At 34.4% G+C, this 17,275-nt stretch overlaps 1 protein-coding gene across 4 annotated transcripts in view; it reads left to right on the plus strand.

Annotated features, from left to right (window-relative positions):
• Positions 1 to 17,275, plus strand: part of Ago3 (argonaute RISC catalytic component 3) — a 116,993-nt gene that overhangs the window by 19,549 nt on the left and 80,169 nt on the right. For 3 of the 4 annotated variants that reach the window (XM_063236069.1, XM_063236070.1, XM_003471484.4), the window contains exons 2-3: positions 3,845 to 4,016; positions 16,592 to 16,712. In XM_063236069.1, the coding sequence (XP_063092139.1) occupies positions 3,845 to 4,016; positions 16,592 to 16,712 (293 nt within the window). Of the gene's footprint in view, positions 1 to 3,844; positions 4,017 to 16,591; positions 16,713 to 17,275 lie in introns of those variants that run through there. The other variant, XM_063236071.1, reaches the window with a different exon arrangement.

Consider the following 17,275-nt stretch of genomic DNA (forward strand, 5'->3'; position numbering starts at 1 on the left):
TGTTCTTGTGTTGAATTTTTGGGACTTTGACTATTAGGTGCCTTGCTTTAGATTTTTTTTTCATGGCTAATACAATCCTACATGTCTCACTTATTTATATGTATGTCAAATTCTTTTTCTTTGCTTGAGAAGTTTTCTGCCATTACTGCTGTGAACAGGGTTTTTTTTTTTTTTTTTAATGTCATTTGTGCTGTCAGGTGCTGCTTCATTGAGTCTGATTGAATTGGGGAGGGTTTAGTTTTTTGAGACGGGATCTTGCTATGTGGTTCAGACTGGCGTTGAACTCACTTTGTAGCCCAGGCTAGCCTTTCAGGGTTTTTCCTACCTTAGCCTCCCAACTGTTGCACTTATAGGTGTGCACCACAATGTCCAGCCCTAATCAATTTTATCTTTTTCTTCTTTGTATCATCTAGCAGCTGCTGGATTGATTTCTCATGATCCCTTGCTATTTTTAAGAAATCTTTTCATGATTGCTAACCACAATCTGATATTCTGGCTTTTTCTGTTTTATATACTTACTTTTTTTGGTGCCAGGGTTCGAATTCACTACCTCGCATTTGCCAAGACTTTCAGCAGAATTTTTAATCTCCTGGATATCTGTTTGATTCTGTTTCATAGACTTCATTTCATTCCTTGTTTTTATTTTTTATTGGTACTGGGATCGAACTCACGAACGCCTGCTTACAAGGCAGGTGCTTATGCTGCTGAACTAAATCCCTAGCCCCTTCATTTCATTCCTATGTTGGGTATTCATGGCTTCCATCATTTCCCTAAGATCCTTTTTTTTTTTTAATCTGTATCTGCTCTAGAGATGCTAAGCGTGCCTTTTGTTATGGTCACCATCTGTAGTTATCTGAGAAATTACTTCTGATTTTTTTTTTTTTCCTAGAGTCTTGTTCATATGCTTTGTACTAGTACCATTTCAAAGAGTCCAGGTGGGTGGCTTTTAGATTGTTCCACATTATAGCCTCCTGGGTTTTCCTTTGGTGAGATAGAAGGCTGAATAGTATCTTGTTTAAATGGTTTTTTTGGTTTGTTTTTATTTTCGGTTATGGTTGTAAATTGCTTATGGTAAGTAGCTTTACTGGCAGTATTTAAAACCCTTAGGAAATGACTACTTCCCAGAGGTGTCTTCCAGATGTAGCTGGCTTTTGGGTTGAGTCTGTTGTAGGATTCTATTCTACCTTTTGAATTCATTGGGTTTGAGAAGTTGCTGTGTATTGGGGCTAGCCCCTGGTTCTTTGGCACTGATCTATAATATTGTAACCCTTAGGTGATCACAGTCTTGGCATACCAGGAAGAACAACTCATTAGAAAAATTGTGTCACCTTGGCTAAAGTGGTAGAGTCAGCAATAAGAGTGTCATCAAACACAGCCTGGAAAGTGACAAACTGTGGTAATGCAATTTGCCACCTTTAACTGTATGAACTAGATATGTGGTTATATAAGAAAATTCTAATATGAACCATATAATTTTATACAGTAAATAAGTCCTCAATATGGTTATTTTGCCCTCAGGGGAGAACATTTAGAAGGGACTTGGGGAAAAATGGAAGCAGAGGAAGAGATTAGAAGCAAGACTGGAGGACAAAGGAAAATTACAGAAACTTTGGGAAACATGAAGAAGACAGGAGGAAAAGAGAAAAAACGCAAAGACAAGAACTGAACAATAACAAAAAAGCTTAGAAATCATATTACACTTAATGTAAAAAGAACAAACAAGAAAAAACATTACAAAAACAGGGGAAAAAAAAAAAAACATCTACTACAAGGCATGTTTCTGCTCTCACTGGTAGGCAGTGTGATCAGATAGAGTCGGGGTCCAAGTTGATTAATTCTAACAAGCCTGCCATAGTGTTAAGGCAGGATGGTGGAGAATCCCAGCAAGCTTGCACCTTTTAGTTCCATGTAAATTTAGGCTGATTTCTGGCTGTGACCCAGTTTGCTCAGCCTGTAACACTTCATGTACTGCCTTCTGGCTTGCTTTTGGCTCCCTGACCTCCTACCAACTTGAGCTCAGCAGCCTGACCTCACACTGGGAATTGTCAGATGGATCCATTCCACAGCTGTTCTGAGCACAGAGTTCAGAGCTCAGTTGTCCCCTTTCCAAGATTTCTACCAGCCAGTCACCCTCTTGTGGAGGGCATCTGAACCCGAATAACTCACCAGCCACTACAATCTGCTTATGTCCACTGCTCCATTCCACTGTTGGGTTTCTCTGTGGAGCCCACTGAGTCACTGTGGGTCTGTAGGTTCAACCACTTCTCTCCTGCAGTCAGTCAAATCTCAGGGAGGAGGCACCACCTGCTACCACCTTCTGTATTGAAATCTGTCTCCATTGTCTTTCATGGGCTTCACTGCTCACTTCAGATACTTCCTGGGTCCTAGGAACATACTTGTCTTCCTCATATTCCAGGATACAGACACCAAATCTTGGTGAGGCTCTTTCTCTGCTGCTCATCACTATGCCATCTTCTGTGTTACGTTTATAGGCATTTAACACAATCCTGGCTTGTTTTTTAGAACTTAGTAATTATAATTTTTAATTTATTCAGAAAAGTTACTTATTAACTGAATTTATTATTTGAATTTTGAGTAACAAAGCAGTAATATTTTGAGCTTTAAATACTTAATGTGAGGGCTGGGGATATAGTTCAGCAGCACAGCACCTGGCTGGCAGGTGTGAGGTCATGAGTTCGATCTCTGGTAAAAAAAAAAAAAATTAATGTGAGGTGGGCATAGTGGCATGCACCTGTAATCCCAGCACCCAGAAAACTAATGCAGGAGAATTGCTGTGAGTTTGAGGCCAGCCTATGCTATAAAGTTAGTTCAAGACCAGTCTGAACTACATAGCAACCTTTTCTCAAAAAACAAACCAACAAAAAAATTTAATGGCACCACAGTGTGAAGTGCATTCAGTCAAAACTTAAAAATCTGGACACGGTGGTACACACCTATAATCCCAGTTCTCTGGGAGATTTAAGGTAGGAGGATCATGAGTTTAAACCCAGCTAGGCAGTTTAGCAATATAGCAAAACTCTGTCTCAAAATAAAAAATAAGAAGGGCTGGGACTATAGCTCAGGGCAGAGGCCCTAAATTTAATCTCCAATAGGCTGAGGCAGGAGGACTACAAATTTGAGGCCACCTCAGACAGTTTACTGGAATACTGTCCAAAAATTAAAACATGAAAAGTGCTGAAGATAGAAGCTTCCGTGGTGGAATGCTTGCTTGTCTTGCCTGTAGGAAGTCTTAGGTTCAGTCCTTAGTATTGGGGAGAGAAAGAACGTAAGTGACCTAGAACTTACCCTTTTGTATATCTTTTCAAATAATCAATTTTGTGCTTTTGAATCATTTTTATTGCATAATGCTTTTGTCAAGTTTTGCTTTTTTTTTTAAAATTTACTTTGTACGTACTTTACACAGTTTTGGTTCTGACTTTGTGCTTTTGCTCTGACTTTTATGCTCATCAGGGTTTATATGATTGTCCCCCCTTCTCTACACCTTTGCCAAAACAAAGTTGTTTGTTCTTTTTTGTTTTATTTTGTTTTTGTTTTTATGACAGGGTCTCAGTTTGTAGTTAAGGCTGGCTTTTGAACTCACAACAACCCTCCTGCCTCAGCCTCCCAAGTGCTGAGATTACAGGCATGTGTCACCATGCTTAGCATTTGCTTGTTTTTAAGCAAAGAGAAGAAATTGGGGTGAAGGAAGCTGAGATATTAGGAATGATGTCACATTCAGTACTAAGCTTTAACCATTATCAGCTACATTTATAATTCTAATGTATTCTGGCTGACAGGATTATCAGATGCAACTTATAACAGACTTTTTTCTTCTCCTTGGCAGGACCTGTTGGGGCCCAGCCCCTACTCATGGTGCCCAGAAGACCTGGCTATGGCACCATGGGCAAACCCATTAAACTGCTGGCTAACTGTTTTCAAGTTGAAATCCCAAAGATTGATGTCTACCTCTATGAGGTAGACATTAAACCAGACAAGTGTCCTAGGAGAGTGAACAGGTAAGCATCAGGAAACTGTGAAGATCTTTGCTATTAGTGCTTGCTTTAATACATTATATATCTGAATAACAATGACAGTATATAACAATTTGACCAAACACTAGATAATTTATTTTGAAATTGTATTTCAGAGCTGTGATTGTGAGAAAAATCTGCAAACAGCCTTGAAATTATTCTTACGTTTTCTTTGTGATAATAGAAAATGTCCACGTCATTTTTAGATGCTTTTGGAACCAGGCTGAGAAACTTGAACATATCTTTTTTAAGTTACTGTTAGGTGATATGTGTGTGCTTTCTTTTTCCTCCCAACCTGACCTTACTTATCAGATGATGGTGATCTTTCAGATGATGGTGATGATGGTAGTAGTGATAGGTTGAGATAGTGACTGTCATGGTTTCGTGCTTTCTGTTATATTCTTTGCTTTTCCATAAGCAATAAGTATAGATCATATATAAAGATTTATCATTCTGCTTCCTTTACCTTCCCCCAAATGCTATATGTATGTATCATTGAGGTTTAGCTAGTTCAGGGATTGTAAAAGGAATTTATTATGTAGTAAGTATGTTGAGTATATTCTGATTAAAAACAAATACATTTAGAAAACAATGATTTTTAATTTAGCTTTTTGGTTTATACTGTCTCAGTCTTACTAGTATTATTCAGAGTTTTAATTTATGAAATAGTTCTTTTTGTCAAAATTTGTAATTCAGTAGATATGATAGAAGAAATACAGCAGTCCGATTTTTTTGGACTTGCCATCCTTATTAGTATTTCTGTTATACATAAAAATGAATGAATTTCTGTTCTACATAAAAATGTATCTGCTAAAGAGATTTTTTTTTAAATCTACATTGCTTTATGTTTTTAATTCGAATTTTTCTTTCATTTTTATTTTTTTTGTCTTTTTCATTTTTATCAGTACCGGGGATCGAACTCATGACCGCCTGCTTGCAAGGCAGGTGCTTATGCCGCTGAGCTAAATCCCCAGCCCCTCATTTTTATTTTTATAGATACATGTTTGCAGTATATAATGATTACATTTGTTGTATATATAACGTCTTAATTCTGTTTTCATCGTCTTCCCCACTCCTTCCTCTTCCTTCCATCTCATACTGAGATTTTGTGATAATGTTAAAACAACTTTATAAATGTTAGAGTTAACATGTAATGAAAAAATTACATAGTATAACAGTTGGAAGAAATCTTTAATCCAGTAATCTTTTAGATCTGAAATTCAGAAAGTTAAAGAGACTAATTAATAATTAATAACACACCATTTTTAGTAGCAAAGGTGAAACCAAAACTCTAGAATCCAGATGTGGTAGCCACTAGGAAATCTTTTATAAAGGAAGGAGAGAATGAACTCATTAGATAAAACAATTAGCAGAAATTTGGGGAGCATTAATAAGTTGTGTGTATGTATGTATGTACAGTAAAAAGTGCAGCAGTTGGGAAGAACCAGAGGTACGAAGCTATCAGAAAGAATAGATGACTCCTAACCCTACTGAAAGCCTGCACCCCTACCCTGAGCTTTTTAGACAGCTCTTTAAGTGTGCCTCTCGGTACTACAAGAAAAAGTCAAAACAACTTTTTTTTCAGCCCTGACTCTTGTAGTTTGTTTATTCTACTGTATCCTTTTTTTTTTTTAACCTTAGGCTAACCCTAACCCTAACCCTAACCCTTTCAACCTAGGCTTTTTATTTCCTTGTACTTCTTTTTGGTTTTGAAGTCTTACTGCTTGCTTTTATTTCAGAAATTATTCTTCAGTCTTCTCCCCTACTTTTCCCCCTAGTCCTGGAGGTTGAACCCAGCGCCTTTATACTGAGCCTCATCTGTAGTCCTTTTCTGTTTGTTTTTTTTTTTTTTTTTGTCTTTTTCGTTTTTATCGGTACCAGGGATCAAACTCACGACTTCCTGCTTGCAAGGCAGGTGCTTATGCCGCTGAGCTAAACCCCCAGCCCCTGTAGTCCTTTTCTAAAAAAAGATTTTTTTTAAACTGATTATGATTTTTAATCTGATTATCTTACTCTCTATTCTCCTACTTTAAAGATTTAATCAGCTTCATATTACCTACAGAATACCATCCAAAACTTAGTATAGCATACCTGCCTGGATTTTAGTTTTCTTGCTTGCTTGTTTTTGGTGCTGGGGATTGAATCCAGGGCCTTGCCCTTGCTAATTGTTTGAGTTTTGATAGAAACTACAGGATTTCCATGGGACTTTAAAAATGGCATTTCATTGAAATCTATTATTAAATGTTCTAGTTCTTCCCATGTCAAAGTGGGGAGGGCATATCAGCTTTATTTAGTCATCTCTTGACTGATAGATTGGGGATTGGTTTTAGGACCCCCTACAAATTCCAGAATCTCCAGACAGTCAAATTTCATATTTACAATAGTTGTATATTTGTAGACAGCCTTCACACATCTCTTGCGCACTTTAAATCATCTGTAGATTACAGTGTCTGATGAAATGGGTATGCTATATAAGTAGTTGTTACATTATATTGTTTAAAGAATGATGACAAGGGAAAAAGTCTGTACATATTCAGTATAGATGAAATTTTTCTCAAGTATATTCAATTGGAATTTTGTTGAATTAAGGAAGTAGAACCTTCAGATATAGAGGGGCAATTAAACTTGTTAATAGTGTCTTCATTGAAAGAGAATATCTCCGTTTATTTTCTTCAGCAGACTTGTTTTTGTCTGCCACATGATTAGTCAGTTAAAGCTATTAGTGGCCTTGCTGAAATAGGTGGTTTAGTTCCTATGCATTAGCAGCTGAAATTTTGGAAATTAGAATCATATAGAACTGTGCAGTTTCTTCTTAACACTAGCAAAATAGGGATCAAAATGCAGCAGTTTAGTTGCATCTAATTTAACTTTCCCAAAATGGTTAAAACTAACAGATTGTTTTATTAGTACAAAAGTTTTTGTTGTCACTTTCTGTAGTGTCATAGTGATTATCACCTAAGTTACTTAAATTTTTTTATACTTAGTATAGGGTGTATGAGGTTATCCTTGTGCATATGCCACATGGACAAATATTTGGCACTAAGACATTAATCATAATAGTAGAATGAGGTTTTTTTTGGTTTGTTTTATTTTTGTTGTTGTACTGGGATCGAACGCATGACCTCATGCTTGCCAGGCAAGCGCGTAAGCCACTGAGCTAAATCCCGGCCAGAATGAAGTATTTTAACGAAACAAATTTCCACTTTAGTCAGAGGAGGATTTTTGGACAAATTTCCAGGAAATGCTTATGAATAGTTTTGTGAGTCAATGTTTAGATTTCAGATCTTCTGTCTGTTGCCTCCTCCACTTTCCTTGCCCCCTTTCTTATGCGAAAGGGGGTTTTCTCCTTTCGTTTCTCTACTAAGTGACTTTGATTGAAAATGATCATTTGGTGAAAGTGCAAGTTCCAAATGTTACTAGTTTGGGGGCTCTTTTTAAACAAGTCATTGTAATAACCAAAAACCAAATATGTTTAGAAATGTGACTCGGGGCTGGGGATTTAGCTCAGTGGTGTAAGAGCCTGTCTGGCAAGTGGGAGATCATGGGTTCAATCCCTGGTACCAAAAAAAAAAAAAAAGTGACTTAGGATAGAAGTTCTGTAATTGAAATTGTATACTAATTTGCCAATCTACTAAATATTCATGGAGATAAACCTTAAATAGACTTATGTATTAAAAAATCATTAAATGATAGAATTATATACATGGGTAAAAAGTTGCAAATACGTAACTGTAAGACCTATGTTTTTAAACTTTTGTTGTATTTTTTTTTGGTACCAGGAATCAAACTTATGACCTTGTGCTTACCAGGCAAGTCCTATGCCACTGAGTTATATCCCTGGCCCTGAAAGACCTATTTTATACATGAATGAAAGTGTGGAGGAATCTCATGGTAGTAGATTGTTGTAGAGCTCTGTTCGGTTCAGTTGGCTTTTACAAATTACTGTACAGTCATTATACTTTTATTGCTATCATATGCTGTTATGATTAATAACAATGCCTGACCTTTGTGCCTGTTACATATGGATGTAATGTAATATCAATTGAATTTTAGAATCTAAAATAAGTCTATATTGATATCATTTTGGCCTTTTAAATGCAAATTTCAGATTAGTAGTATTTAAAGGAACATATTTGCTGTTACTAAGAATATCATTGTGGGGGAACAACTATTTGTAAGAAACTAGAGACAGATAGTGAAGATCTCCAGTGGACTTGCTTTGAAATCTGTATTTCTTTAAATTGTTTTTTTAACTGTTTTGTTCTGTTTTGATATGTTTAATCTTACCCTCTTTGAGATGTAAAACAAGTGTGTAGGACTGATAACCATATTACTGAGTTTTTGTTTGATCATTGAGTAGAACTGTTTGCAGTGTCACTTTTTGAATGTCATTTTAAATACTTTAATTTTGTAACCTGAACAGCTATTTCTAAGATGACAATATGTAACTTATCAACCAGAGATTTCTTACCGTTTGTTTTTCTGTAATTTTGTATTATTTCTACCCTTTTTTATCTTTATGTATTTTTTTGTTTCCTTTTCTTTAAATTAAAAAAAAAAAAAGAATATCATTGGGGTTGGGGATATAGCTCAGCAGAAAAATGCCTGCCGGAAAGTGCAAGGTCATGAATTCAATTCCTGGTAGCAAGAAAAAATTATAAAAAAGAATACTGTTGGCGAGTGTTAGAGTTGGATAGTATACCAAGAGGGCCATACTTTTTTTTTAGTAATGTTCTTAATACATAATTCACGTACTATATAGTTCACCTATTAAAATATACAACTCAGTGGTTTTTAGTATGTTTATGGAGGTGATGTACTATCCTTACCACAATCTAATTTTAGAATATATAACCCCCAAAGAAAACCCATATTTATTATCAGTCAATCACCATTCCCTCCACTCCCATAGACCCTTTTAGTCATTAGATACTTTATCTCTGTTGATTGTCTCTTCTGGATCTCTGAAATAATTTGAATCATACAATATGCATCCTTTGAATGACTTCTTTTTCTTTATGTAATGTTTTGAAAGTTTATGTTGTAGCACATATCAGTATTGACCTTCACTTCTTTTTATTGCTGAGTGATAGTCCATTAAATGGATATAATACATTACTTTATCGGTTAATGTTTTCAGTCATTTCCATTTTTGAGCTACTGTGAATAAACCTTGTGCAGGATTTTGTGTGGACATATATTTTCATTTCTTTTGGGTGTATACATAAGAGTGGAATCACAGAGTCACTCTGTGTTTACTCTTTTAAGAAACTTCATTATTGTCCCTAAGTGATTTTACCATTTTACCTTCCCACTAGCTAAATGTGAGGGGTTCCAGTTTCTCCATATCCTCATCAATATTTTTTATTGTGTCTTTTTTTTTTAATTGCCATCCTGGTGAGTATGAAGTAGTATAGTATCTTACTTTCATTTTGATTTGCAGTTTTCTCAATAGTTAATCATCTGTGCACCTTTTCATGTACTCAATAACCATTTGTGGATCTTCTTTGGAGAAATGTCTTTCTAAGTCCCTTGCTCATTTCTAATTGGATGGTTTGTCTTGTCAGTATTGAGTTTTAGGAGTTCATTATACATTTAAATAAATGTCTCATCAGATAAATGATTCACAAAATTGTACTTCCTTTCAACATGCTGTTCTTTCACTTTCTTGATGGTCTTTGAAGCACAAACATTTTTAAATCTTGGTATTGTCTAGCTTATGGTTTTGTTTTTTTTTTTTAAGATTTTTAAAAACTTTTTATCGGAACCGGGATCCAACTCACAACCGCCTGCTTACAAGGCAGGTGCTTATGCCACTGAGCTAAATCCCTAGCCCCTAGCTTATGTTTTTATGCTTGTGCTTTGGGTCAGATATCTGGATGGATACACTTCTAATTAAAATGATGCAGAAGGCCAGGGATATACCTCAGTGGCATAAGCACCTGCCTGGCAAGTGCAAGGTCCGGAATTTGATTCCCAGTATTAAAAAATTTTTTTTTTTTTTTTTTTGTCTTTTTCATTTTTATCGGTACCGGGGATCGAACTCACGACGACCTGCTTGCAAGGCAGGTGCTTATGCCGCTGAGCTAAATCCCCAGCCCCCAGTATTAAAAATTTTAAAAATAAAAAATAAAATGATTCAGAAGACATACCTCAGAAAATGTTGCTGGTAAAAATCAAATGATACAGTTTGGAATGTTTAAACATCTTGGGGGAAATATACTGTACATAATATGTCAGCTAATAAACAAGTTTTATTGTCCTTACTAGTAAATTAGTTGGGAGATAGGAAAGCTATCAGATGGCAATTATTTCACATTTCAAAAATTTTTTAAAGTAACAACTAAACAGACTAATCAATAGAAATTAGTCTTTGGGTTAGTATCCATATAATGTTTGAAATTTTTAGGTATTTTTACAAATAAACATGTCCAAATGTCAGAATTGTTGATAGGTATTACTAGTATCTGTCCACTTGTGTAGATAGTTTTCATTGTGTAAACGTATGTTGATTTACTTTTAGTGTGTTCCAGTTTTTCCCTAGGTTAAATTAAGTTGATATAAGCCAATTATCTTAATTTACCAAATAGTTGTACAAAAGATAAAATGCTACTGATGCTAAATTAATTTATTTATATATTTAGATATCAGGGATCGAATTCATGACCTTGCTCTTGCCAAGCAGGCGCTTGTGCTGCTGTGCTAAACTACTGGCCCCTGATGCTAAATTTAAGAGCTATGTAAACCTGATTGGAATTTAATTCTGAAGTAATTTTTTAAAAAACTTAACAATTGTTTTGGGTCTTCTCTATATTTCTTTTAACTATCATAGCCCTCTTTTGTAATAAGTATTATGCTAAAGTATGTTCCATTTTGAACAATTGCCATAAATACTTAAGATATTCTTTTTATTTTTCTTGTTTGTTTAGTTGGTTGTTTTTAGGGCAGGATCTTACTATGTAGTCCAAGCTGGCCTGGAATTCATCATGTAGCTCAGGCTGGCTTCCAGTGCTGGAATTCCAGGTATTTGCTGCCATGCCCAGCTAGGATTTTTAAATTCTAGTTCAAGCTTCTAAAAAGAAGTGTAAGGGCCTGGGGATTTAGCTCAGTGGCATAATCGCCTGCCTTGTAAGCAGGCAGTCGTGAGTTCGATCCCCAGTACCGATAAAAAGGAAAAAGACACACACACAAAAAAAGTGTATTATGTTATAGTCTGCAAAAATCCTTCATTTCTTGGATTAAGGTTATTAGTAAAAGATGGATTTTTGTTTCTCAAATTATGTTCCTAAATATTGCTTTAGGAGTTAAAATATTTTATATATTTTAGTTATTATAATTTTACTTTTCATTGTAACCTAAGAAACTCATTTAATGTACAGTTATTTCGCTAAAACTTCTACATTTAAACAAAATATCAAAAGAATCTACAATCCTAACCTACCCAGTTGTTATAATATGTAAGACTAGCATTTAGTATTGTAAATTATAACAGAAAATAGTTTCTGTTAATTGTCAGAATTCATTCTTGGTGTTAATGTGTCATGTTTAATGCTAATGCATTTTGATATGTTCATTTGTTATCTGGAAAACCTTTTCTTTTCTTTCTTTCTCTTTTGCATCAGTGGGGTTTGAACCCATAGACTTACTCATGCTAGGCAAACATACAACAGCTGAGCTACATCCTCAGCCCTTTTTATTTTTTTTTAAATTTGAGACAGGTTCTCACTAAACAACCAGGCTACCCTGAACTTGCTATCCTACCTTAGCATCTTAAGTAGCTAGGATTGCAAAGGCTCCGGGTTTGATCCTCAGTAAACCACCATCACCACTACCACCCCACCAAAATAGTGTTTTGTTGTTGTTGTTGTTTGTTTTTTAAGAACAAAGTGGAACTAAAAACTCAGGTCTGTTTCTATAGCTAGAAATTATAGCTATAGCTAGAAAAGCTTGGAAATTTTTGTTCCAAAGTCTACCTAGTTTTTCACATGACAACCTATCAAAATAGCCAGTGTCCTGTAATTTTCTTTGAGTCTTATTTTAGACTTTGAGTCCTTAATTTGATTTATTTTTACTTATATCACATGAGTTTCTATCAGGATTGCTACCTTCACTGTTGATGGTCTTCAGCGTTCCCAAATTAAACAGTATACTTCAAAATATGAAATGACCTGTGTAATATATTGTAGGGTAGTTACCTGCCTTGTTATGTGGGTACTTAAATATATGTAACTTAAGTTCTTTAATTTGGAGGAAGTCCCGTGACAGCATTAGCTCATTTTGCACTTGTTGTTTAAATCCTCCTTCCGTAATTTGATAACATGGGGTCCTCTTAGGTGCTATGATTGCAGTTGAAGCTTTCAAACATAAGTGTTCATATTATAGTTGTTCTTACCATATTTCATTTTAGTTCATTGATGTAGTTCATTATGGCTTTTAACAATTATTTATGTTTTTAGCCTGTTAGTCATGTCTCTTGTGTTATTTGGAGATTTCTTACCTAACAGAGATATACTTGCTTATAGAAACATCAGCCTAGTAGCTTGTCTTTCCTTATTGGTATTAATAATTTTTTTAGGGTAGAAAGTTATTCTAAAATAAGTTCTATGAATGTTCAAGTTAGCTTAGAAAAAGTGAGAGAACTTGCCCCAGTTCATATTACAAGTTAATAAAGCATCCTTTGAGCAATGAAAATATATGGTCCTAGCCCAAGAGCAGAAAAATAGACCACTGGAACAATATAGAAAACACGTAGCCAACTTGGTTTATATGAGAATGTAATAAAATAAAAGTACTATTACAAATTGATTGGTTAAATACTGATTAATAAATGGTATGGGGAAATTGGTTAACTATATAGAGAAAAATAAAGTTTGAGTACTTACTATTTATAAAGAGAAACCTCAAGTGAATTAATACCCAAAATAATATTACTGAAGTCAAGGAAACTTAAGTTAATTGTGTGATTTATTACAGGATGAACATCCTTAATTTGAAAATCCAAAACCCAAAATACTCCCGAATCTGAAACTTTTTGCACATCAATATGATGCCACAATGGAAGATTTCACTCCATGAAGTTTTTTTTTTTTTTTTTTTTTTTTTTTTTTTGTCTTTTTCCTTTTTATCGGTACTGAGGATTGAACTCACGACTGCCTGCTTGCAAGGCAGGTGCTTATGCCACTGAGCTAAATCCCCAGCCCCACTCCATGAAGTTTTGTGCACAAAATTACTAATAATATATAAAATTGCCTTCAGGTTATGTGTACATGAAACATAAGTTAAGTGTTTAAACTTGGGTTCTCTCTTCCAAAATATCTCTGTATGTAAAGGTTCAAGAATATCTGGTTCTAAGCATTTCCAATAAGGGATACTTATACTAGGAAATATTTCTTAAACAGCACCTCAAAAGTGTGAAGCCTGAAGCCATAAATTAAAAAATATTAATTTGATATCAAATTATTGGTTTCAGTTAAAAAAATACATGGGCATTGTTAACAGCTAACATTGTGGAAATAAATACTTATAATACTAAAAGCCTGTTTATGTATTAATTCTATTGAATTTCAACTTAATAAGACTGGATCCCCAGTTAGAAAAATGAGCAAAGAAAATAAAGAATTGTGCAAAAAGAAAACCAGGCACATCCAAGAATTAGTAATAAGAGAAATCTAAATTAAAACAAGCTTTTAGTTTATATCTATCTGTCAAGCTTTTAGTATATATTTCCCAAGCAAGAATGGATAATGCCAGCTCTTAGCTAGGATACAGGGAACAGGGAAGATCAAGGAGCATAGACAGATTAGTGTTACCGTTCTGAAGAGCAATTTAGCAGTTCTTCATTTTATCAAAGTTGACAAAATTCATTTTGACTCAGTCTGTTTTGTAGCTATGTAACAAGAAATGAATTTCTATACAGGTTGATGGGAGACATGTAAAGAGATTATGAATTGGAGCGTTGTTTTGGGTGGCTGGGAGTTAGATACTAAGGCTTCTTGCAGGGGAGTGGATAGAAAACGTGGAATACTTTAATCAGAAACAGAACTAAGCCATATTTAAATTGTTTGCAACAGGTTTTCATAAAGTTTTTGAAAATAATGAAAAGTAATTTTTTAAAAGAAATAGTGAACTAAGTAAGCGTGCCTCAATAGCATGAGTAGATTTTAAACTCCAGTGTAGAAGTTGAAAGGAATACATACAAAACAGGAAGATGTTCATCAAGCACATTAGAAACTGGAAAAAAGGATGGGAATAGGAAATGGAGATGGAAAGAAAGAAATCAGTTAAAGAAGGGCATTGCCGAGTTGATAATATGCCACCAACTGAATATGATTAACTCAGCATTTTTTACCTGAGCAATAAAAGTGGAGGTAAAGGACTTAATTGGCAGCGGTGTTAAAATTAGGATGAGAAGGAAAAACTTGAGACATAAAAACCAAGAAACTTACAAGAAATAATCCAAATTCTAGGATTTGAAATGTTTATTTAAGATGGTGTTAATTGGGAATGGAAAGTAAAGAACTAGTTTATTAAATATTGCAGAATGGTGAAGCCAACAACTAGATAAGTAAAGAGATGAGCCAGATTTTGAATCTAGGTAAGCAGAAAGATGGAAGCATCATTAACTAAACAGGGGGAACAATCAGAAGAAAACCAGATTTAACTTAGAGAAAATATATTGAATTCAACTTTAGAAGGATTCCTTTAGAGGCTCTGGCAGTTCATTAAAGTAGATTAATTATCCTCTAGAATATTTATTAAGGACACACTGTACAAGGTGTTTTTTTAAGCCACTAAAATGCTTTTTTGCCTACCAGTGCTGTCTCCTCCAACATTTAAACAATACTCATTTAAGTAATACCAAATTACTGGTTTCAGTTCAATAAATATGTGAACATTGTTAATAGCCAACATTGATTTGGTTGAGTTGCCAGAAATTAGTAAGTTTAAATTTAGTGTTAACTTTAAAACAGACCTAAAACTTGGCTGAGGCAGAAGGATCATTGTGAATTCGAGACCAGCCTGGGCTACAAAGAAAGCTCAAGACCAGCCTGAACTGCCTAGTGAGATCCTACCTCAAAAAGACCAATAAATAATACATATAAAAATGACAAATAAATAAAAATGACAAAATAGTCAAAACATTCTATTAAAATGTAATGGCCACAATGAAAGGAAAAAATGGCAGAAAATCATTGAACTTTGTTCTGAACCCAAGATCTGAAGGGTAAAGCAAATCTTTGTTGTCAAAAGAAAGACCTACTAAACAGGTTTAGTAAGACAAAGAAAAGGGAGAGAGAAATATGTGTAATCTAGAAAGTTACTGTGTGTATCAGGTCAGCTTAATTTTTTTTGTTATAGAAAATGTTAATTTTTTTCCATTGTTCCCTGCCCCCTTGCATGAGTTGTATTTGACTCGTTTAATCTCATTTTAACTCATATCAACACCGTGTAGTACTGCTTTCATGGTAACATATTTAGATTATAGAAACAAAATAGAAGTCACCCTGTGACCCTCTCATGCGGTCTGGCCTGGTCTTACTTTGTTTTGGTCTTGTCTTACTATGTCATTCAGGCTGGCCTCCAACTCACTGTGCTGCCCACACTGGCCTCGAACTCATGGTGATCCTCCTTTTTAGCCTTCTGAGTGCTGAGATTACAAGTGCCTGGTAGCACTGTTGTCTTTTTTTTATTACTTACCCTTCCAGATGTCTTCTTACTGCTTATGTAAATATGTGTGTCCAGAAATAAATGTTGATTTATAGATATTTGATGTCATTCTCTATGGTCAATTTTTTTTTTTTTTTAAGATATGAGTCTTGAATGTCTTTCTTCTTGAGTATATTGGATCAAAAAGTTTGCTGGTTAAAAAGGAAGTTTCATAGTATCTTTACAGACTAGATGTGGTTTGGGTTTATTGTTTGTTGTTTGTTTTTTTGTTGCTGTTGTTAGACGTGGTTTTAAGGATAGGGAAGTATAAGGAATGCAGGTGTGTTTGTTGCTCGCAAGAACCTCACAGTATTGAGGCAGCACTATTTCACGTAGCTAGTGCTCTTCCTGTGGTAACTACTGGGGTAAGATGTATGTTCCTGTATTGTAAAGGTATACTTTTCCATGTCTCCTTTTAAATCACAATACTAATGAGTAAATAATAATTATAATGCAACAGAGTGAATTCTAATACAGAACACTATTCTCTATTAGTAGTAGGAACTATTTTTAGCAAAATAGAGCATGCATCTTACTCTTCAAGAAAGAGAGGTGAGCATATCTGGGAATGCTTTCAGCTGATGAAAGAGATTTTTGAGTCACTGTCTAAGGAGAGTATTGTGCAGGTCAGTTTTGTCCCAGAATGATTAATGTACTGGATTCATTATTCTGTCTTTGGGAAATACGTGTCATCCTTTGCCAGCAGCATTGTCTTTTTTTGCTATCCTAAGTCATGGTTCTGAAAGCAAAATCTTTATCATGTATGAATGAATGTCTTTTGAAATTTGATGGTTTTCAACTGTACTAGAAATTACTTCAGTTAATTTTTTTGTGAATTTTTTTTCCTTCTTTAGGGAGGTAGTTGACTCAATGGTTCAGCATTTTAAAGTTACTATATTTGGAGACCGTAGACCAGTATATGATGGAAAAAGAAGCCTTTACACAGCTAATCCACTTCCTGTGGCAACTACTGGGGTAAGATTTACATTCCTTTACTGTAAAGGTATACTTTTCCGTGTCTCCCTTTAGATGAATTTATTATCATTTTAATAATCTTATTACTATTAATTATATTACTTGTTACTAGTTATATAATCTATATATAAATCTATATTTAAAATTTTAAACTTTTTTTAATTTTTAAACTTTCTTTGTGGAAATAATTTCAGTTTGGTGGGAAAGTTTATAACAAGCATATAGAGAACTTTCATGTATTTTTTTTTAACCTAGATTCACCAATATCCTTAATGTTTGCCACATTGGTTTTATAATTTTTTTCTTACTATTTACCTCCATTTTTAGCTATATATATGATTTGATACATATTTCTCCTGAATCATTAACAATTAGATTGTGTATATCATACTACTTTAATTTTAATATGTATTTACTAAAAATAAAGATAAAAACAATGGTATATTTGTTAGCTTCATTAAGTTTAACATCGACATACTTTAATCAACAATCCATATTCCAATTTGTTTGGTTGTTTTAAAGATACTGTATAACATATCTCCTCCTGTAGACATAAAATCTAG

The sequence above is a fragment of the Cavia porcellus genome, unplaced genomic scaffold (genome assembly GCF_034190915.1).
Source record: "Cavia porcellus strain 051 isolate PalLab524CR breed Dunkin Hartley unplaced genomic scaffold, mCavPor4.1 scaffold_25, whole genome shotgun sequence".
NCBI classification, from domain to species: Eukaryota; Metazoa; Chordata; class Mammalia; order Rodentia; family Caviidae; genus Cavia; species Cavia porcellus.